The 17,630-nt window shown below is 40.1% G+C and overlaps 1 protein-coding gene across 11 annotated transcripts in view; it reads left to right on the forward strand.

The window, feature by feature from the left end:
- Nucleotides 1-9,009, forward strand: part of Gtdc1 (glycosyltransferase like domain containing 1) — a 338,560-nt gene extending 329,551 nt beyond the window's left edge. For all 11 annotated transcript variants that reach the window (XM_057755265.1, XM_057755266.1, XM_057755262.1 and 8 more), the window contains 3 exons: nucleotides 2,170-2,240; nucleotides 2,942-3,033; nucleotides 7,891-9,009. In XM_057755265.1, coding sequence (XP_057611248.1) covers nucleotides 2,170-2,240; nucleotides 2,942-3,033; nucleotides 7,891-7,974 — 247 coding nt within the window. In that variant the 3' untranslated portion in view covers nucleotides 7,975-9,009. The remainder of the gene's footprint in view (nucleotides 1-2,169; nucleotides 2,241-2,941; nucleotides 3,034-7,890) is intronic.
- Nucleotides 9,010-17,630: the final 8,621 nt, after the last annotated feature.

Below are 17,630 nucleotides of genomic sequence, written 5' to 3' on the forward strand. Positions count from 1 at the left end.
TTCATTATTGCTAGATAATGCGACTGAGAGCCTTTGCAGGCCCTCCAGAAAAGTAATTCAGCCAAGCAAAATTATCAGCTAATTATATTTAGAATCAAAAGCCCAACAACTATTTGCAGATAAATTGTATGAATTGAAGTGAATAGATCTGAATATTAAGATTCATAGATTTAGCTGATGATTTGTTAATTGGAATAAAAAGGTCATTTACTAGTCATTTTAACAATAGATCAATTGGAACCCTATTTATTATTTAACTGGTAGTGCATAAGGATCGAAATAATGAATAATTGTATTATCATGAGTGTTTTTCAGAATAGCAAAATATGAAGAACTTATGAGGATGCTGTGTGATTTATTTTTAAATATTATAGACTTGTTTGTGTATTTTAAAGTGTAATCCCAAGCTAAATATTAACACTAGTATTTTAACAAGTCCAAAACTAGCTGAAAGAGATTGTTCTGCTTTAATGAATTAGAACTTTGACTATGGATTAGATGACTATTTGCAAAAAACAAAAAACAAAAAAAAAAACCTAAAATCTAGGTGGTGGGTTTTTTTTTTAATTTTTTTCTGTTACATCAAATAATGCTGTTCCCATCTTATTGTATGGTGTGTTAATTGGTAGAGACATTTTGAACATAGGGTATTATATACTTATCCAACGACTTGAAACGTAAGTCAGCCTGTAATGATTTTCTTTTAGTGTACAGAATAATTCAAATTCATTATTAAAAAGCAGATAATATGCACTTTCTGAAATGCCTGTGATTTCTCTCTTAACTTATGTAATTATAAGAGAATGTTCATATGTATTTGCTTTTCCGTTGGCACAGCATTTTAAAAACAAGTGACTTCAGACACCATGCATATTTTCCTTTGGTTCGTGAAGTACATTACAGGCTGATATGCTCAAAAGTTTTCTTAATGATTTGTACTGCAGCACAGCGTAGTTTATAGCTGTGCTTATGAGACATGCACATGCAGAAAAGGGTTAGAGTGCTCGTCTTCTCAAAGTGAGCGTTGATCACTAAAACCTTTGCATTTCTACTGTGCTTTATAAAAACTTTATAAAAATTTTTCCAGAATTGGAGCTCCAAGTCAATACTTTCCTTTTATACTAATTTCAGTTTAACATAATAAAAATAGGGAAAACATCCCCCACTTCAAAACAGTTTAAATTGCATGTACTCCGTCACTGTAAATAAACAAGGTAAACATTGACATGACTTCAGATCATTCTTGGACCAAAAAAAATCTGCAGTTTAAAATAAATTCTGCCTTTGGTCAGCATTTTGGATGCAATTCAAAGTTTCTCATAAAATAAACATATTTTAAAGAGTGTTTTAAATTTCACTGCATAATTTCTAGCCAACAGAAATGACAGTGGTATCTTCAAGGTTTAAGATATGTCAGATCAATAGCCATTGTGCAAACCTAGCAAGACTGCAAGGGGCTATACCTTCCCTCTGCTTAGCCCCCTACCACTGCCGCAGGGAGAAAAGCTCCTGTAGATGCTCCCTGGGGAAACTCACACTGCAGAACTTTGTGTTTGTTTAATAATGAAAGTATTCTTTCCTGATAAAATAGAAAGTAAGCTGAATTTTTTGTGAGAAAAGCAAAATGTTCATTAAAATAATCTGAACAAGAGTTTTTCCACAAAGGGAGAGCTTTACATCTGCATAATAACAAATTGTTTCAAAGCCTGAGCTTGAAATGAAAATGCCCCATCACAACAGATTGTAAATTTTTTTTTCCTGTGCTTTTAAAAGTGCCTCGATCATTTCTACGGCTTCCCTGCTAAAGTATTTGCTATTTTATTTAAACATTTTTTGAAAAATGAACATTCTGAGGCTTTGCAGCATTATTAGGAAAAGCTGCCCATACTTTCCCATGCTGTTGAATGTGTTTATCTGCTGATTATAAAATGTGTTAAACAGTATTTTAGAAACAACAAAAATGCAGCGCTGCACTGTGATTAATTCAGTGAACAAAGCATATGCTGCCGGTTCTGTCCCATGGAAGTCGGGCATGATCAATAAAATCTTGCAAAGAACAACTCTGGCGTTTAGGAGTATACTGCCGACCATGGTTTTTGTCCCACGTACCTCCCCTCTGACTGATGCTGTGCCTGCTCTACTCTTGTCCCCTCTCTGACGTCTCTGCAGGTTGGAAGCTGTGTACTGTGGCTGCTACCCACTTTGTCCCAAAGACTTGGTTTATCCTGAAATATTTCCAGGTAGCTACTTTCATGTGCTTTTTCTTTGTTGTGATTTAATACAGGATCCATGCTAAACTAAAAGTTTGAAAATAAACTTGAGTAGGAGCAATTGTTTATTTGGCAAGTCAACATGTTAGTGTTAAGGAAAAATTTATGTGTTTTAATACATTAGAGTAAGCTTATATTTACCATCTGTTCTTTTAAGATAACAAAAAAAGCAAGTTTTCAAATAGCATTCTTCATTGTTAGCATACACATCTCATAATGACGGATTTTTATAAGCAGGTCAGTACTGCTGCAATTGCTAACAGATTTTTTTTTAATGATACACACAGAGAAAATTCAAGGATTGAAAGTCATACCAAATTCTTTAAACAACTGACTAGTTAATAATATGCAACTGTTGTACAGAGTGCATCCAGCTATAGTACTGGTTCTCTGAAAAATTCTCATCACTAAATATATCACATATGCATTGTGCTACATTAGAATAATGTATTTTAATCACCCAGAGGAGATGTCTAAACAGCACAACTACACAGTCTTATTTAGCATTAAACATCCTTGTGAGCTGAGGTAACCTTATAAAATCATGCTTAAATAATGTAAAACATGAGGCGGCACAGAGCAATATGCATTTTTAATTAGTAAAGTGACTAATATCGAGTGTGTGCTTTGAGGTTTTTGTTTCATTAAAAATGTATCTGTTTTTCCTGCAGCTGAGTATCTGTATTCCACACCTGAACAGCTTTCAAAGAGGCTCCAGAGTTTCTGCAAGAGACCAGATATTATAAGAAAACATCTTTATAAGGTAGCTATTGAGAAGAAATTTACGTGATAGAAATGCCACATTTAAATACAAAGAATTTTTTTTTAAAAAAAGCATCTAATTAACATAGTAATGTTTAAAGGAAACATGCTAGGGAGGGTACTGGTTGTTACACTAACAAGGATTAATTAAACTGGATGCCAGTTGTATTAACCCAGGTCTTAGGAAATACGTGCACTTCATGCACAGTACATGGTTTCTTTTTAATTTATTGTTTTCTGAGATGACTGTCCTGTACATTTAGCCCCAAGAGGCTTATAAAAATGAACCTGGATTAATGTAACTCATTAGTTGAAAAGGAAGTAAAGGGAAGATTCCACAATTATACTAATAAGGATAAGCCTTTCTTCCCATCATAATGAAATCCTAAGTGCTCAGAAATTTAAGGGAATGACATTAGTGAAGTTTGCTGCTGATTGAACTGCACACATAAAGACAGCTTTCAAAAGTTTTATCCCCCCCCCGCAGTCTATTCAAAATGGGCATATAAAATTCTTAGTATGTGTAGAATCAGATCCATGGGTCTCAGCTCAAAATGTCAAGGCAAATGGTTTATATGAATAGCACCACCCGTACTCACCTCCTCTTCCCTTACCTGAATCAAGCATCCTAAATTATAGAAATAGCACAAAAGGCCCCTACTGAAAATGTAAGTAGCTAAAGTGGGATCTGCTCTCTGGGCTCCATAGGTGGCTCTAGGCCATGAGTAACTCACTTCCTTATGTCCTTTGACTATAGTGTCTTCATTTTATTATGGTTAGCAAAGTTTACAATCTAGCACTTTTATAGTACAGAATCTTTCCATTTTCTATGTTAATATATAGCCTTCAGCATGAAATACACTCCTCTGCCTTTTTTTATTCAAGGCCTAAAATACATATTTACATGTTGATACTTGAAAACATGACTTTATTTCTCCAGGAAACAGTTAAACCTCAACAAAAAAAGGAAGAGAACCAAAAATGCAATTTAACACCCAATTTCAAGCTCATTATCTTTCATTGTCTATTAACTTGGCAATGGTTCAGAAGGTAGCTCATAATGGTTTAAAATGCTGACTGAACAGTTCCAGGCTTCAGTGTCACTGCCGGAGCCGAGAACTGTCGTATCATGCATGTGAAGCCTCGCAAAGAGTGGGCCTCCAAAGCTCACTCCAGCGTTCACTCAGTCCAGAGCCCAGTGCTCTAGTTCATGTCCACCAACACATGTGATAGGCAGGCAGAACATGCAGACCATGAAGTTAAGGAAATACAAGTTTTGGTACAAGTGGATTCTTGCTATATTTGTGATGTGAACCTATTTCTTTGTTTTCACAGGTAAAATATCAACTCTTTGTTATATTTGGGAATTTGGATGAAGTGTTTATAAATCCGTTATACCATCAAAATTTTTTTTTTGTTTTAATGTTGGTTCAGGTCAAGTTCTACTAGCCCTATGACACTCCATCTGATTCTTCAACTCTTTCACAAGGCCTGCAACAGTTGTCTGTAGTTAGAAAACTTCAGATTTCTAGCTGACCTTTCTCAATAGAATTACTACCCTTCTGAGATATAATGTTTATTTGACAAATAATGGAAAAATTCTAAAAGAATGTTAGCTTGCTGTATGATGTTAATATACAAAATTCTTCACATACTTAAAAATGGCTCATAACTAAACTGCTACGTTTTAACTCTCCCAGATAACTTTAGTTTTTACATGATAAATCTTGCAACTCAATGTTTTATAAATTAGTAATCTATAAGAATTTACATGTATATTTTAAGTACTTTTGCAATGAATTTTTTGTTTTAAATCTGTGATATGCCTTAATATATGTCCTCATTGGAAAATGTTAGTGATATTGTATCTAAAAATTATTCTCAAAATTTAAAGAAAGTTATCTAAAATTACAAGAAACCAAGAGCAGTAAGACAAATGGCCCATCATGAGGCGCTGGATTAAAAACGCTAGGAATGGACTCAAGTCTGGTTTGTTATACTAAAACAGGTCAAACTAGTAAGAATGGATGTGTCCGAAAGGTATGAAAAGCATAAGCTACAGTCATGTCTCCAGTTCTGTCCTGTTCCTGTGCCAGTCTCAGGTGGCATCTGCTCTCCTGAGCAGATAATGGAGACGTGCTTCCCTCCAGGACAGCTCTGTTTACTTGTGCAATGGAAAAGGACCCTTCGTGTGTTTGGAAAAAGAGTGCAAAGGCATTTTTTTAAAATGCTCTATTTTTTCTTCTTTTTTTTTCTTTTATTATTTTTACTTCTTCTGTTGGACAGTTGTGTTTGCTTTTATAAAGCAAATACTCTTAAGTCTGAGAGGACAGAATGTCATTGGATTCCTTCATTTCTTCCTTTTACATTTTACACCTTTTCTTGTTGTTGCTAAAGGTTCATGTTTAACATCATTCCAACATGTACCATTTAGAGTTTCTCCTACGGTAGACTTTTTCATGTGGACTCAGACTTAGAAACTTAATGACTGGGATAAGGCTTTTAAACTTGACTTTCTTCTTGTAGGAAACATTGCACTGTTAGTATGACTAAGAGATTGGGGGCTCTAACTTGCAACAGGATTTGAAGCAGATGCAGAACTGATTCTGTCTTGTTGTTCTTTTGTTGCGTAAAATGACTTTCTGCATTAGAAGTCTATGACTGCTTCACCTGAAAGATTTCAGGCCTGTGAGGTTTAAATATTCATCCCCCACCCCCATGTGTATGTGTGCATGTGCAGGTGTCTCACGCTCACACATACACACTTAAAGATCATTGGAAAAATCTAATACATGTAAAAAGTAAATGTTTCTTAATAATCTTAAAATCTAAACCTTTTTTATCACTTTAAAAAAATCTAAAATCTACTTCTTAAAATATTTACATGCATGAATTACGTACAGGTTTTGACTATAACTTTTTTTCTAACATTAACCTGTATCTTGCTCCAGGTAGAAAATTACACTAACCGTGTACTTCTGTGGGGGAAAAAGTTTGATTTCTCTCGCAGTGAGAGCTCTTCTGGACACATCAGCCCACTGGACACAGGTTCCAGTTCCAATGCAACGCCAGTTGCACTGACTTTTTACACTGACAGTAGCACTTTTCTAGAGGCCAGCCTGGATGGAAGTCGCACTTTTGGCCTTGATTTTAGTCCATGACTCGCTGAAACACTCTATGTGTGAGACTAGCACATTGTGCTTCATCATAACTTCACATTGTGCTTCATCATAACTTCACATTGTGCTTCATCATAACTTCACATTGTGCTTCATCATAACTTCACATTGTGCTTCATCATAACTTCACATTGTGCTTCATCATAACTTTTTATCCTTTTTTTTAAGCGCTTTGGATAAAAAGAGATGGTCCCTTATTATCAGTACTGAAAATAGAGCAAGAATATGGCCAGTGTGCAGGGTAGACACCACCCATGCTCACAGCAGAGACCTCTTTTCTATCCTGTTCTTCATTTGCTTTGACTTACAAACTGGTCAATGGTGTATGAGTGTGTGTAGTATGTGTGTGCTGTGTCTGCGTGAAAACAAGTGTCTGTGTGTATCTGTGTGTCAGTGTATGTATGTGTCTGTGTATATGTCTGTCGGTCTGTGTGTATTTCTGTGCGTGTATATCTTTGTGTGTGCTTGCACTTGGGAAAAGGAGGAAAGTGTCCTTGTGCTTTGGGGGAGTCACCTGTAATTTCCCAAGGTTTTCAGAAATAACTTTTGATTTTTACTCTGTCCTTTTTAAATTGTTCAACAGTTGAGAGCTACAAAATCTATTATTTGGAGGAAAGAATTTTCAGATTTTTGTCTAAAACTAATTCCAAGCAATGATTGTGCTTACAAAGCAGACTCGATGCCCAGAAAAGCTATTTGCAATGGTCTTAATTATGTCAAACTACATTTATCCAAACCATAACCAGGCTTTTTCTAAGTCCCTTTAAGAGACTGTCACTCTGGAGTCCCCTTTAAATTAGAGCATGGAGTCTAGATATGGATAAGGTGGATCTCACCAGCATTAACACTACTCTAAAATCTTACTTTTTCCTGAGAAAATGAAAAGATTTATAGTGCTCTCTAAAGAGCTTATAAAATCTCTAAGCAACACCTGCAAAATATTATGCAGGTTCTCAGTCTTTCTCTCCTTCTTCTGTCTCCCATATACCTTCCTCCTCCCTCCCCTCCCATCTTCTGTCTCCCATATACCTTCCTCCCCTCTCCCCTCCCTTCTTCTCCTCTCCTCCTTTTTTCCCTTACCATGATTTTATACGGTTTGTCTCTGCTTTGGCCCGTTTAAGTTGGTTGAGATTTTGTCATTCTCCTTAGGTAAATTCTTGGGTTACTCATCTGCAGATCTAGAAGGTTTTTTTTTTCCCCCAACCATAATAGCATTTTTCCCCGAGGAAGTGCTATAATGAAATAATGAATAAAACCCATTTGGCAATGTAAAGCACCTTATAAATTCCATGTACTAGTGAGGGCATTTATCTTGTGCCCTTGCTCCTTAAGGGTAAAACTCACATGGCAAAGCTGTTTATTGAAAGTTCCATATACCTTCTGTGTGTGAAAGTTCAAAGACAGGTGGTCACCTTCTAAGAGCCATTGTCCATGGCGTAAACCGAGGGATGTGTACAGCAGTTTCCCTATGTGCAAACTGCTCCCTCTCCCAGCTGAAGTCAGTGCTGTCTTAAACCAGCCAGAAACCAGGCTTTTCTGGAGTGATCCATGGAGCTTGGTGGCTTGGGAGTTGTAGCTGGAGAGATGAGGCAAGTTTGCAGTGTGAGTTTTCAGCCGTCTCTCATTTCTGGGCCTGAGCTTCTTCACTGCTTTCTAATCTCTCCTCCCCCTTGTTGCAGGGTGAAGTGGCTCCATTTTCTTGGGCAGCCCTACATGGCAAATTCAGGTCTCTGCTCACAACAGAACCCAGGGAAGATTTGTGACAGATGGGGCTAAGTCACAAACTTGCAGCCTAAGGCAGAATCTGAAGAACTTTCCAGAGTGTGCCCATATTTACCTGATCAGAGAGAAAAGAAAATCTGCAGAGGAAGCCGAGCCTGGCTGCTTGTCATAGCTGACACAGAGCCATCTGCCACAAACCTGTGGCGGCTTCAGATCTCCAATCCCTGCCACCACCCCAACTCAAATTAAATACAGATTCCTAGAGACGTTATGATGGTTACACATGTCCTCGGCATCACATGTAGGAGACTGTTCAAAAAAAATATGTGGCCTGTTGTATAACCGCACTCATGTATCCCATATGTGGTGCCACATTGAATTTCCGGTTGAATCCGTTTTTATCCTTTGTACTGGATGACATGGTGCCTGAATTCTTTCTTTCTGCCGACACGATGGCAGCCAAACTGCAGCTTCAAACACTCACACTTGGCTGAGTTTCTACCTGGGTTGCCAGGTTATCATCGGAGCCTTCTTGTGTCCTCAAAGGGCCACAGGGCCTAGAAAGAGGATCAGAATGCTCCTGAACTAATTGGGCAGCCATCTCAAAGCTGCTGTAGGCAAAGGGCTGCTTTAGCACTTTTATTTTAGCAAATTAATGACTCTCTGGCACAGGAATTTTTAAGTGAAGGTATTAATAAGGGGTCTGGCAGGTATTCCCATGATTCTCAGAGTTTCATTTGCATTTAATTAATCTTAAAGAAACTTGCAAGATAAACAGCTGTAATGCGGACAAACATGGCAGATACAGTGAGTGAAGGCCTCTCATCCATAAAATGAACACGAGATACTGGTTCTACATTTTCTTCTTATGGGTAAAAATAGAGAAATCAAAATGCTTCTGACAAAGCCATAATTTGGTACAAATATTCTTCAAAAATATTTGCATCCAACTACAAATATATTCTTTCTGTGATAAGTCACTTATGATTCTTGTAGTCAAGCTGCTCTGTTTGTTGGTGTAAAGATATTTTAAATGGCTGGATTGTAAAATAAATTTTTAATAAACTACCCGCTGTAATTTTAATTAGCATATTCATTTGCGTTTAAGTGTGTGCACCTATCAGTTTCTTACTGAATGCTGCCTTGTGTCAGAGAAGACAGAATACAATTGTCTCTTGTAAGGATGAACAAGGATCTGAGCTGCAAATGTTTGTTACATATTATGACATTTCCAAGACTTTCTTTGCATTCTGGAAAGCAGGAGGTAAACATTTGTAGTCATTAAGGTAAAGTCTGTTGATAAACCATCTTCTGTTTACTAACAGGTAAATTGTAACTTCCTTGGCTATTGAAATGGAAAACTTCTATGTAATGCAGAGTGAGGAAAAGCCAGAGAGGTGACTAGACTAGGGCCAACCCTGGGTCTGTGTTCTCTAGAGGAGCTAGGTGGTCTAGCAAGCATCCAAGATGGAGCAGATGGTTGCACTAAAGTCCTACAGAGTCCTTGTGATAGGTATCAAACTAGAAATCAGAAAATCAGTCAGGGTTAGGGAGCCATGCACAGTCCTCAGGGTAAAGGCAGTCATGTAGACCAGTGAACTAGGAAGGAAATCCCTGAGAGCTGAGGATTTCAAAGCCCCTAGGGAATGGAAGCAGCAGAAAGAAACCTAGCTGTCTGTGGGTAGACTCATGCCTGTCTACTATGAGAACCACAGCAGGTGGGGCCACTATGCCACTGGCTTCTTGTCCTTGCCTACAAGGAAGCCACTAGACAAAGATACCCCCACCCCATTCATAAAGGGCCCAGAAGCTCTCAGAAGTCCCACCTTGTCTTAATCTTTGGAATATGGAATCTAGCAGGGATGGCTCATTTGAGAGCAAAACAGAAGATATCATTGTAAATAAGAAGCTCATAGATACATCTCTTGGGCAAGGTTTTACTTTAGACCCTCTAATGAAATGATGTAGTCAGAAAGATACTTTTCACAGGTGGCCAAGAAGGAATGCTTGGTTTCTCTGGTTTTCTGTGGTTCTTTTTCGCTGGTTAATAGGAAGAAATTGAATCTCTTCAGAGAGTATGTCCCAAATATTTAAATACCTTCCTCCTTTTTTTTTCTAATAAGGTCTGCCCTTCCCCAAACTCATTGTGTAGCCCAGTGTGACCTTGGGCCTCCTGTCCTTCTGCCTCAGCCTCCAAGTATTAGGACTGCAGGTGTCCACCACTGCAGCTTGTGTGATGCCAGGCAATTGGAACCCAGAGCTTTGGCAATGCGAGGCAAACTCTACCAACAGAACTACATCCCTAACCCCATTATCCTGACTGGAGGCAACTGTGATATATCACAGGTAGGCAACTGCATAACCTGTGCATGGAATTTTTCCTGCACTCAAATTCAAATCAACTTTTGCTTTTGGTTGTGCTCATCATTCCCCACAGGATACAGATTTACAGTATAGTTGCCACTTAGGAAAAACTATGCACTCACATTCAGTATTGGTGCTTCGAAGTCATAAAAAGTTCGGTTGATGCACAGTTCTGAACATTATTAAAGGCACATCTGTATCTCTGTGTGTGCATGTACTTCTCAGTAGCTATGACATGGTGAGTGCGGTGCTAACAAGTTAGCCAGCTCTTGAAGTCAGTGAATGACTGGGAATAGAGTTGACTCATTATTATGTTAGAAGAGAGGCTAAATAATTCCCGTAGTTCCTGGTTTTAGTATGTTGTTGTTTTGTTTGTTTGTTTTTTGAAACTTTTGCTCTTTTATAGGTACTTTTAATTTTTGTTTCTTTTTAAATTTTAAATAGCTTTAAAGCCTAGCCATTATCAAATATGACACAGAGTCTAGGGTACTTGCCTTCTATCTACACACTCTCTGTTTCTCCTAACAGGTAATACAATATGTAGTTCTTGACCTCATCAGTATGCCAGTATTGACAGGATAAATCAAAAGACTATCAAAACATCCCCGTTTGGCAGGCATCTTTCAAACACAGTTAAGCTGGATGCCCTGCTCTTATTCGCAGGTCTTCAGGCATACCGCATAGAGGGGACAGCAGAACCCATAATGAAGTGGAGACTCTCAGCTGTAGAAGGCCGCATGCGTTAATTCCAACACCTTGAAATGCATCTGGAAGCAAAGACTTCATTTTAGTTGAAAGTGTTAATTATATTTGATATTTTTAAAAGTAAAAGCATCTGCTTCCCAGAAATATCATGAGCCACAAAAAAGATTTCATATAAGCCCTAAGATACTTTCCAAGGGTGATGGAATCAGTCTTCAGATGTTTCCCCTGAAGTCCTTTAATGCTGACAGGGTCTCTGGTTTTTACTCTTCTACAGGATCTTAACAAGCCTCACCTTAAGTGCCTCTCACTCCAGGAGAAAACTGGAGTGCTTGTCATCAGGTGTTATGTTGACAATGAAGAGAGTGAGAGCCTGTATTATAAACATCGCCATAGATGTGTTGCATCTTAAGCCATGAATTGAGATACAGACCATCCTCCCTTAAAGCTTTCATTAAAATGCAACTGAGACAGTTTTAAAACAAGCAGTTCTACCTGCTGCTCAAAGAAGGTAAATATGTGGTTAAAATATTGCACAAAAAGACAAGAATTAGCACCAACTTTACAACTGCCCCTTTGGAATTGTGGTGGAAAGGGGACAACCCTGCAGTGGAGGCTCATTCCCTCTGTAGCTAACAACCTGCTCTGCAGGGGAAGCTCATTGGCTCAGAAAGGCTTATTATTACTTTTGCTTTCTGCCTCTTTGTGTGTCTTAAATGTTATTGTTGTTATGGTGTGTGCCTTCTGACTGGAGTTATAACTCATTTCCACTGGGAAATGAGTGGTCAGGACTCCTGCCCACCTGCTTTAACAGCCTTTGACTTCCTGAGTCGGAAAACCATTATTTTCCCACAGAAAGTGATCAAAACTTCTAATTAGGCATGAGAAGATATCCCTCTACTTTCCAGAAGCCTAGGACTTCATTTTAACCTAGACACAAATCATATTATGGACAAAGTCAGACTTCACTATCCATGAGTTCCCTAAACTTTTTGTCTTGAACGTGCAGCTCTTCCATTGACGTTCAACCCAGAGACTCTGAATTGATGGCTTCAAGGGATAATCTGTAGTGCTTCTTGGACTCCCTATCTCTTACTGTGTTTGAATACACACTGTAGAGTGTTCGATGTCACTCCTACAGGGAAAACGTACTTGTGTGACTTGGCGGGGGAGTGGGGGGGGAGCAATGGAGTCATTTGTATTTGAAGTTTAATGTTCACAGTATCAATTCACAATTGAGAAAATTAAACCATACCAGCATATTTAGTAACCAGAATACATTAGAGTTACAAAAAGACAAAGAATTTGATCTTTGAGGAAGCATCAAGTTCAAATTACATTACTCACTTGGACCTCTAATTTGATTTCTCTTGCCTCTAGACAAAAAGCTACATGGATAAGAGGCACATGAGAGACGATGAAGTGCGACCAATATTTTATGTGTTTTTATGATTGCTTTTATCTGGTCTTTAGGGGGCATTGAATGTGCATGGTGTCTGTCACAATCTCCACCATTCTGTCTCCTTACATTTGCTGGATTCATCTGTGTGGTTCTCTTGTCAAGAATTTGTCTTTATGGCCTCTCAGGTTAATTCATACATGGAAAACTGCGGCCCTAAGGGGACACTGCCCTGCTTTAGGTCCTGTGGAGGCAGAGTCATATCTGGGACTCAGATGTTTCCAAGCTCTTTCTTAAATTTACATTTGGTTCCATTGGTCAAGTCCTACAAAGAAGGGGAAATAGAAAATGTGTGTCTTCATCTGTTGGCTTGCTGTTTTCTTCTGCCTCTGGCTATCAGAAGGAGCATGGAGCAGTAAGTTGCTAGTATCTCCCTTACAGACATATTCTGCTTCTTCTGACCAAGCATGCATTCTAAATGAACAAAAGGAGAGCAATGCAAAAGCAGTGATTTCTGGTACTAGAGCCTCCCAGTGGGACCTGTAATATTTCTGAACTGACTCTCCTCTCTTGTCTTTAAAATCTACAAGGATGAAGTTGCTCATCCCCGAGCTGTCAAAGGCAGCCCCACATTCTCTCGGAGGGTCAGGGCTGACAAGGAACGCTGATACTGTGGCACCTTAGTTATGCAGGGCTGAGCCTGCTTCCTCTCACCCCAGTAGATAACCCAGGAACAGCATCCTGGGACGTATTTCCCCAGGAAGAAAAAGAACGGAGGAGTAACTTTAAAAGAAGCTACTTCTGAGATGGTATTAGACTCTAATTCATAGGGAAATTTATGCCTGAGATATGAATTTCTGAAAATAGAGGATTTTAAATGAAAACACTGACACATCCTTAATTATAGAGTAATAAATACCAATGGCATATTATCTTCTGATATTTCCTTACACAGATATCAAAGCATGCAGCTGTTTTTGAAAACTGATAATCAAGTACAATGTAAGTCTATTACATCGTGTTCTCTCAGCCCACCCCTACCACGCAGCACGCTGGAGGCCTGAACAGCGAGAGGCAGAGCCGATGCTAGCAGAAACCTAACTGAACAAATTAGCTTTGAATTGTAACTTAAGAATCGCAGTCAAACCAAAATGCCTGCCCTTGCCAGGAAAGGCATTCCAAAGAGCATGCCAAGAAAAAAGCTGTTGCTTCAGGATTAGGGAGCAGTTCTGAAAAGACAGAAGAACTTAGTGATCGGTCAGGGAATGCGAGTAGTAACTAACTATATGGACAGAGGATGCGTAAAACTTACAGAGCATCCGTAGTGGAGTGGGGACGCAGAGCAGGGTTTGACCAGCAAGTCCTAAGTTCCTCGCTCCATTTTTTTCCCCTCCTTTCCGTCCAGGCAGCAGAGAGAAAGAATCATGGTCAAAGAAAAGTATGTGGAGAAATGTGGGGGGTAGAAGAGGAAATGAAGGTTAAACAAGGCCAATATGATTCAGAATGAAAGGGAGGGAGGAAGTATAAGGAGCCAGCTGCAATTACTAACGTTACATTAAGAAGAGCTGAAATTGAGAGGGGGAGTTCTGGGTATTTTACTAAGTGGATTAATGTCCTCTTCCCTGAGTGTCTGAAGTTGCTGATTTTAATTTATTTGGTACAGGGATTTATTGTGAAATTCTTAATGGGAGGAGGGGATAAATAAGGGCTGTTATAAACTCAAAACTAGGAAAGAGGAATGGAGTTTGATGCTATGGACAAAGTTGAGTGTTTTAAAACAAAGTATTTAATCCATACAAGAACTTAAAGAGAAATAAGAAGTACATTCAAAAAAGAAACAGAAATTTCCTATCGATGTGTGAAGCCAAGGACCCTGAGTGACTTAAGAGCTGGTTTTATTGCTATTCTCCTTTCTCCACCCATTAAACACTGAAGAAATCGTCACTCTGGCATCTAGAAACCTATTCATGAGCATCATTTGTTAATATAAACTGAGTCCTGCTCTGCTCTTCATTCAGTGGGTGGTAAGAATTAACAACTGGCCTAAATCAAGGGCCACCGGGTGATGCTGTAAGAAAAAGCAGTCTCGTCATTTGCTCTTTTTTTCCTTACTTATGTTTCTGAGGGATACAACCAGAAGATGCAGAGTGTGTGGTTAGCTCCCAGCAATGGATGCTAAAGTTAGGTTCTGTACCATTCGCCTAAAGATGTGCCAGAAAGTGGGGAGTGGACAAAACCCTGTGTGATTTGCTTCTCTGACATTTGTTAACCTTCTAGTCTACTCGGGAGGGAGAAAACTGCTTCTCAGTCTCCAATAGCTGAAGAAACTTAACTGGTTGTGTTTTATCCCAGCTGCAGGACTGTCGTCTGGCTGCAACTAGTCCACATACATCTTGGTTCAGGCATTTGCCTGCCCAATAATGTCAGGATCATTTAAATTGAAATTATGCATCAGAAGGTATTTAAGAATTACTGATATGCAGCTATTAATCTTGAATGCTAATGGTACGATTTGGGGTGTGGGCAAATCACTTAACTGGAACCACATGAAAAAGCCCTCGGAATTTTTTTTTTCCTAAAGCGCTATGGAGAAAGATGGTATTGTTGGGACAAAATACAATAGAAAAGTACGAGAGCTACTCCTGTGAGGGAGAGGTTAGTAAAATGACCAGGGAGCCCTGTGGCCTTGCCGCCTTCAGCGTGGCTCCTCGTGCAGGCAGACCAACCCCTCTGCTTCCGAACTGATAGAGCAGTGCCAGAAAACCCAGGGGGAACACAGGATGGTGGTGCAGGATGATCTCAGAGGTCATTTACCCTATTTTAGTACTGGCCATCGGGGTGCAGGACTAGAGGCTTGAATCATGGTAAGCCAGGAGGCTCGGAGTCTGCACAATTTACCTTCTCTGCAGAACTCAGGACGTGGCGGAGTGACCTCTAACTTAAATCCCAGGGGCAGGGTGGCGATTGTTTGGGGATCGTAATCAATAAAAATCAATTAAAAGAGTGTCCTTTTGCCATTTGATCCAAAGAGCCACAGAGAATTTGTGCGCTAGTGCTTGCAGCTACGTTCCCTGGATTTTCGGTCAGATGGCTTTTCCCCTTTATTTCTAGTGTGATGATACCAGGCCAATAAAATGAAACATACAGAATTGCAAAACAGTGTGTGTGTGTGTGTGTGTGTGTGTGTGTTGCAAGGGTATTTATTACTAAAGATAAATCGCAACACTTTAAGCAAGCACCAAATTTTAAAACTTAAAAACGCATGAATAATGAAGTTTTAAAGCAGCGAAGTGTGCTGGAGCGGAGTATTTATAGTCTTTTCTGTAAGAGGTTCCCCAGACCTCTGGGTGCATCAGCAAACTGTCCTCCTACACCATCGAGTGTGCAGCTGCGATTTGGCCCCAGGCACCACCTACCCATAGTCTCTACCTCATGCATTTTACATTGCACACATTATAAATGGGGGAGGCCCCCCTTGGTGTTCAGTGTTTCCTTTTGTCGCGACCGTCAGCTGACACTTGGAAAATGTAGCATACAGTTTTGTGTGTCTTTAATCTGTAATTAAGGATCCCTTGTCCGGGGCTTGCCACCTCTGTCCGCCCTCCCTCCCTCCCAGCTCCAAGTCTACCCACGGTGGGGTCTAACCCGTGCTGCAGTCTGAGACTTTCCTGGCCGAGGTGCAGGACACCCCGCCCGCGAGTGCTGACGACCGAGCCCTGCCGTGGTCCCCCGGCTCTGCAGCGCGGGCCTGGGGTCGCAGGTAGCAGGGCACCACCCTGGACAACGCGCTCGTTTCGGCGCAAAAGGGCGAGGGCGAGAGGCACCTTGGCTCTGGGAAAGCAGGGCACCGGAGAGTTTCCGAGTCCCGCTGCCCTAGCAAGCGCACGGCGGGGCGCCGCAGCCGCTGGAGCCCGCGGGGCCGCAGTGGAGACGCGAGCCCGGGCGCCCGGCGTTCCGCCGACTCTGGCTTCAGCGTCCCTGCCTGCTCCGTGGCACTGTGCTGGGGACTGGATTCCGGTGTGGCTATGTTCGGCCCTCGGAGCGTGAATCTGAAGACAACCGCTGCTTTCTACACGCACACTTGTTTAAAGTTTGAACTATGCAGTCCATGGAGGAGATGGGCGATGGGCATGAGGATTCTGCTACAAAGGTTCTGGGCTATATGTTTAAAACACTCCTCTCCACTCTGGCACTGTCAGAATCTGATTTAAATCACATGCCCAGAACGAGTGTTGTTGGGTTTGTTTTTCTGGGTTTTTTGTTGTTGTTTGTTTGTTTGGGGCTTTTTTTTCCCCCACAATTCACATCATGCCTGTATATTGGGAATTATAAACTGTGTTTCCCTACCTGTCCACCGTGGGTTGTATAGGAGGTCGAGGATATGGAGTATTTAAAGCAGTTTATTTGGTCAGAGAGTCTTTTCGAAGCAGCCCATCGATTTGTTCTTCAATTGCTCTAAGTCTGGGGAAAATAGAGAAATTATGTTTAGTATTTTGAGACTTCTGATGGATTAAAAAGCTTTTCGAAACAAGTACTATGTATCATACCACTTTTGAGTGTGATATGTTTGAGTGTGCAGGTTAAAGGCACAAGTGAAGGGAAAAGGTTTCCCATTCCCTGATACCAACAGTGGCCTTTTCTTTCCCATCCCATGTAGCCTGCATTACACTGTAAATAGTCTATACCTGATAAGTAGTGTGGCTCCCTCCTTCTTTTTCACCTAAAATAAGGGTGTATGCAAAAGTAATTAATATACGACACCAACTGTTACCCAGTTGACCCACAGGGCCCGTGACCATCTCTGACATCACTCGAGATTTTTTTCCCCCAGATTATTTGAAATATTTCTCGAATTATAGATTCGAGATATAAATAGATTGGCTAAAATGTGAGAAAAATCTGTGTTCAATACCTCCACAAAGAGGCAGGAAGAGGGTGGCCTACAAGAGCTTACCCAAGAGCTGCCCAAGAAATCATGGTGAGCATACTTAGAGGAGACTGTAAACAATGATGATGGGGCTTTCAGAGTCACGAAACTGATGGGAATAGCTGCTCCATTATTTATTCACCACAGCGAACTTTGCACATCTTAGAACAGTGTGTGGAAACTAATCACCTTCTATTCTGTGCATCAGAATAGCAGATGTGTCTCCCTTCCAAACGAGCTGAAGGGTTAAAGCTACCATTTAGAAAAAAACGTCTCAGAAAATGACACTAAGATCTGATACATTT

Source organism: Chionomys nivalis, chromosome 22 (genome assembly GCF_950005125.1).
Source record: "Chionomys nivalis chromosome 22, mChiNiv1.1, whole genome shotgun sequence".
In the NCBI taxonomy this organism is placed as follows: domain Eukaryota; kingdom Metazoa; phylum Chordata; class Mammalia; order Rodentia; family Cricetidae; genus Chionomys; species Chionomys nivalis.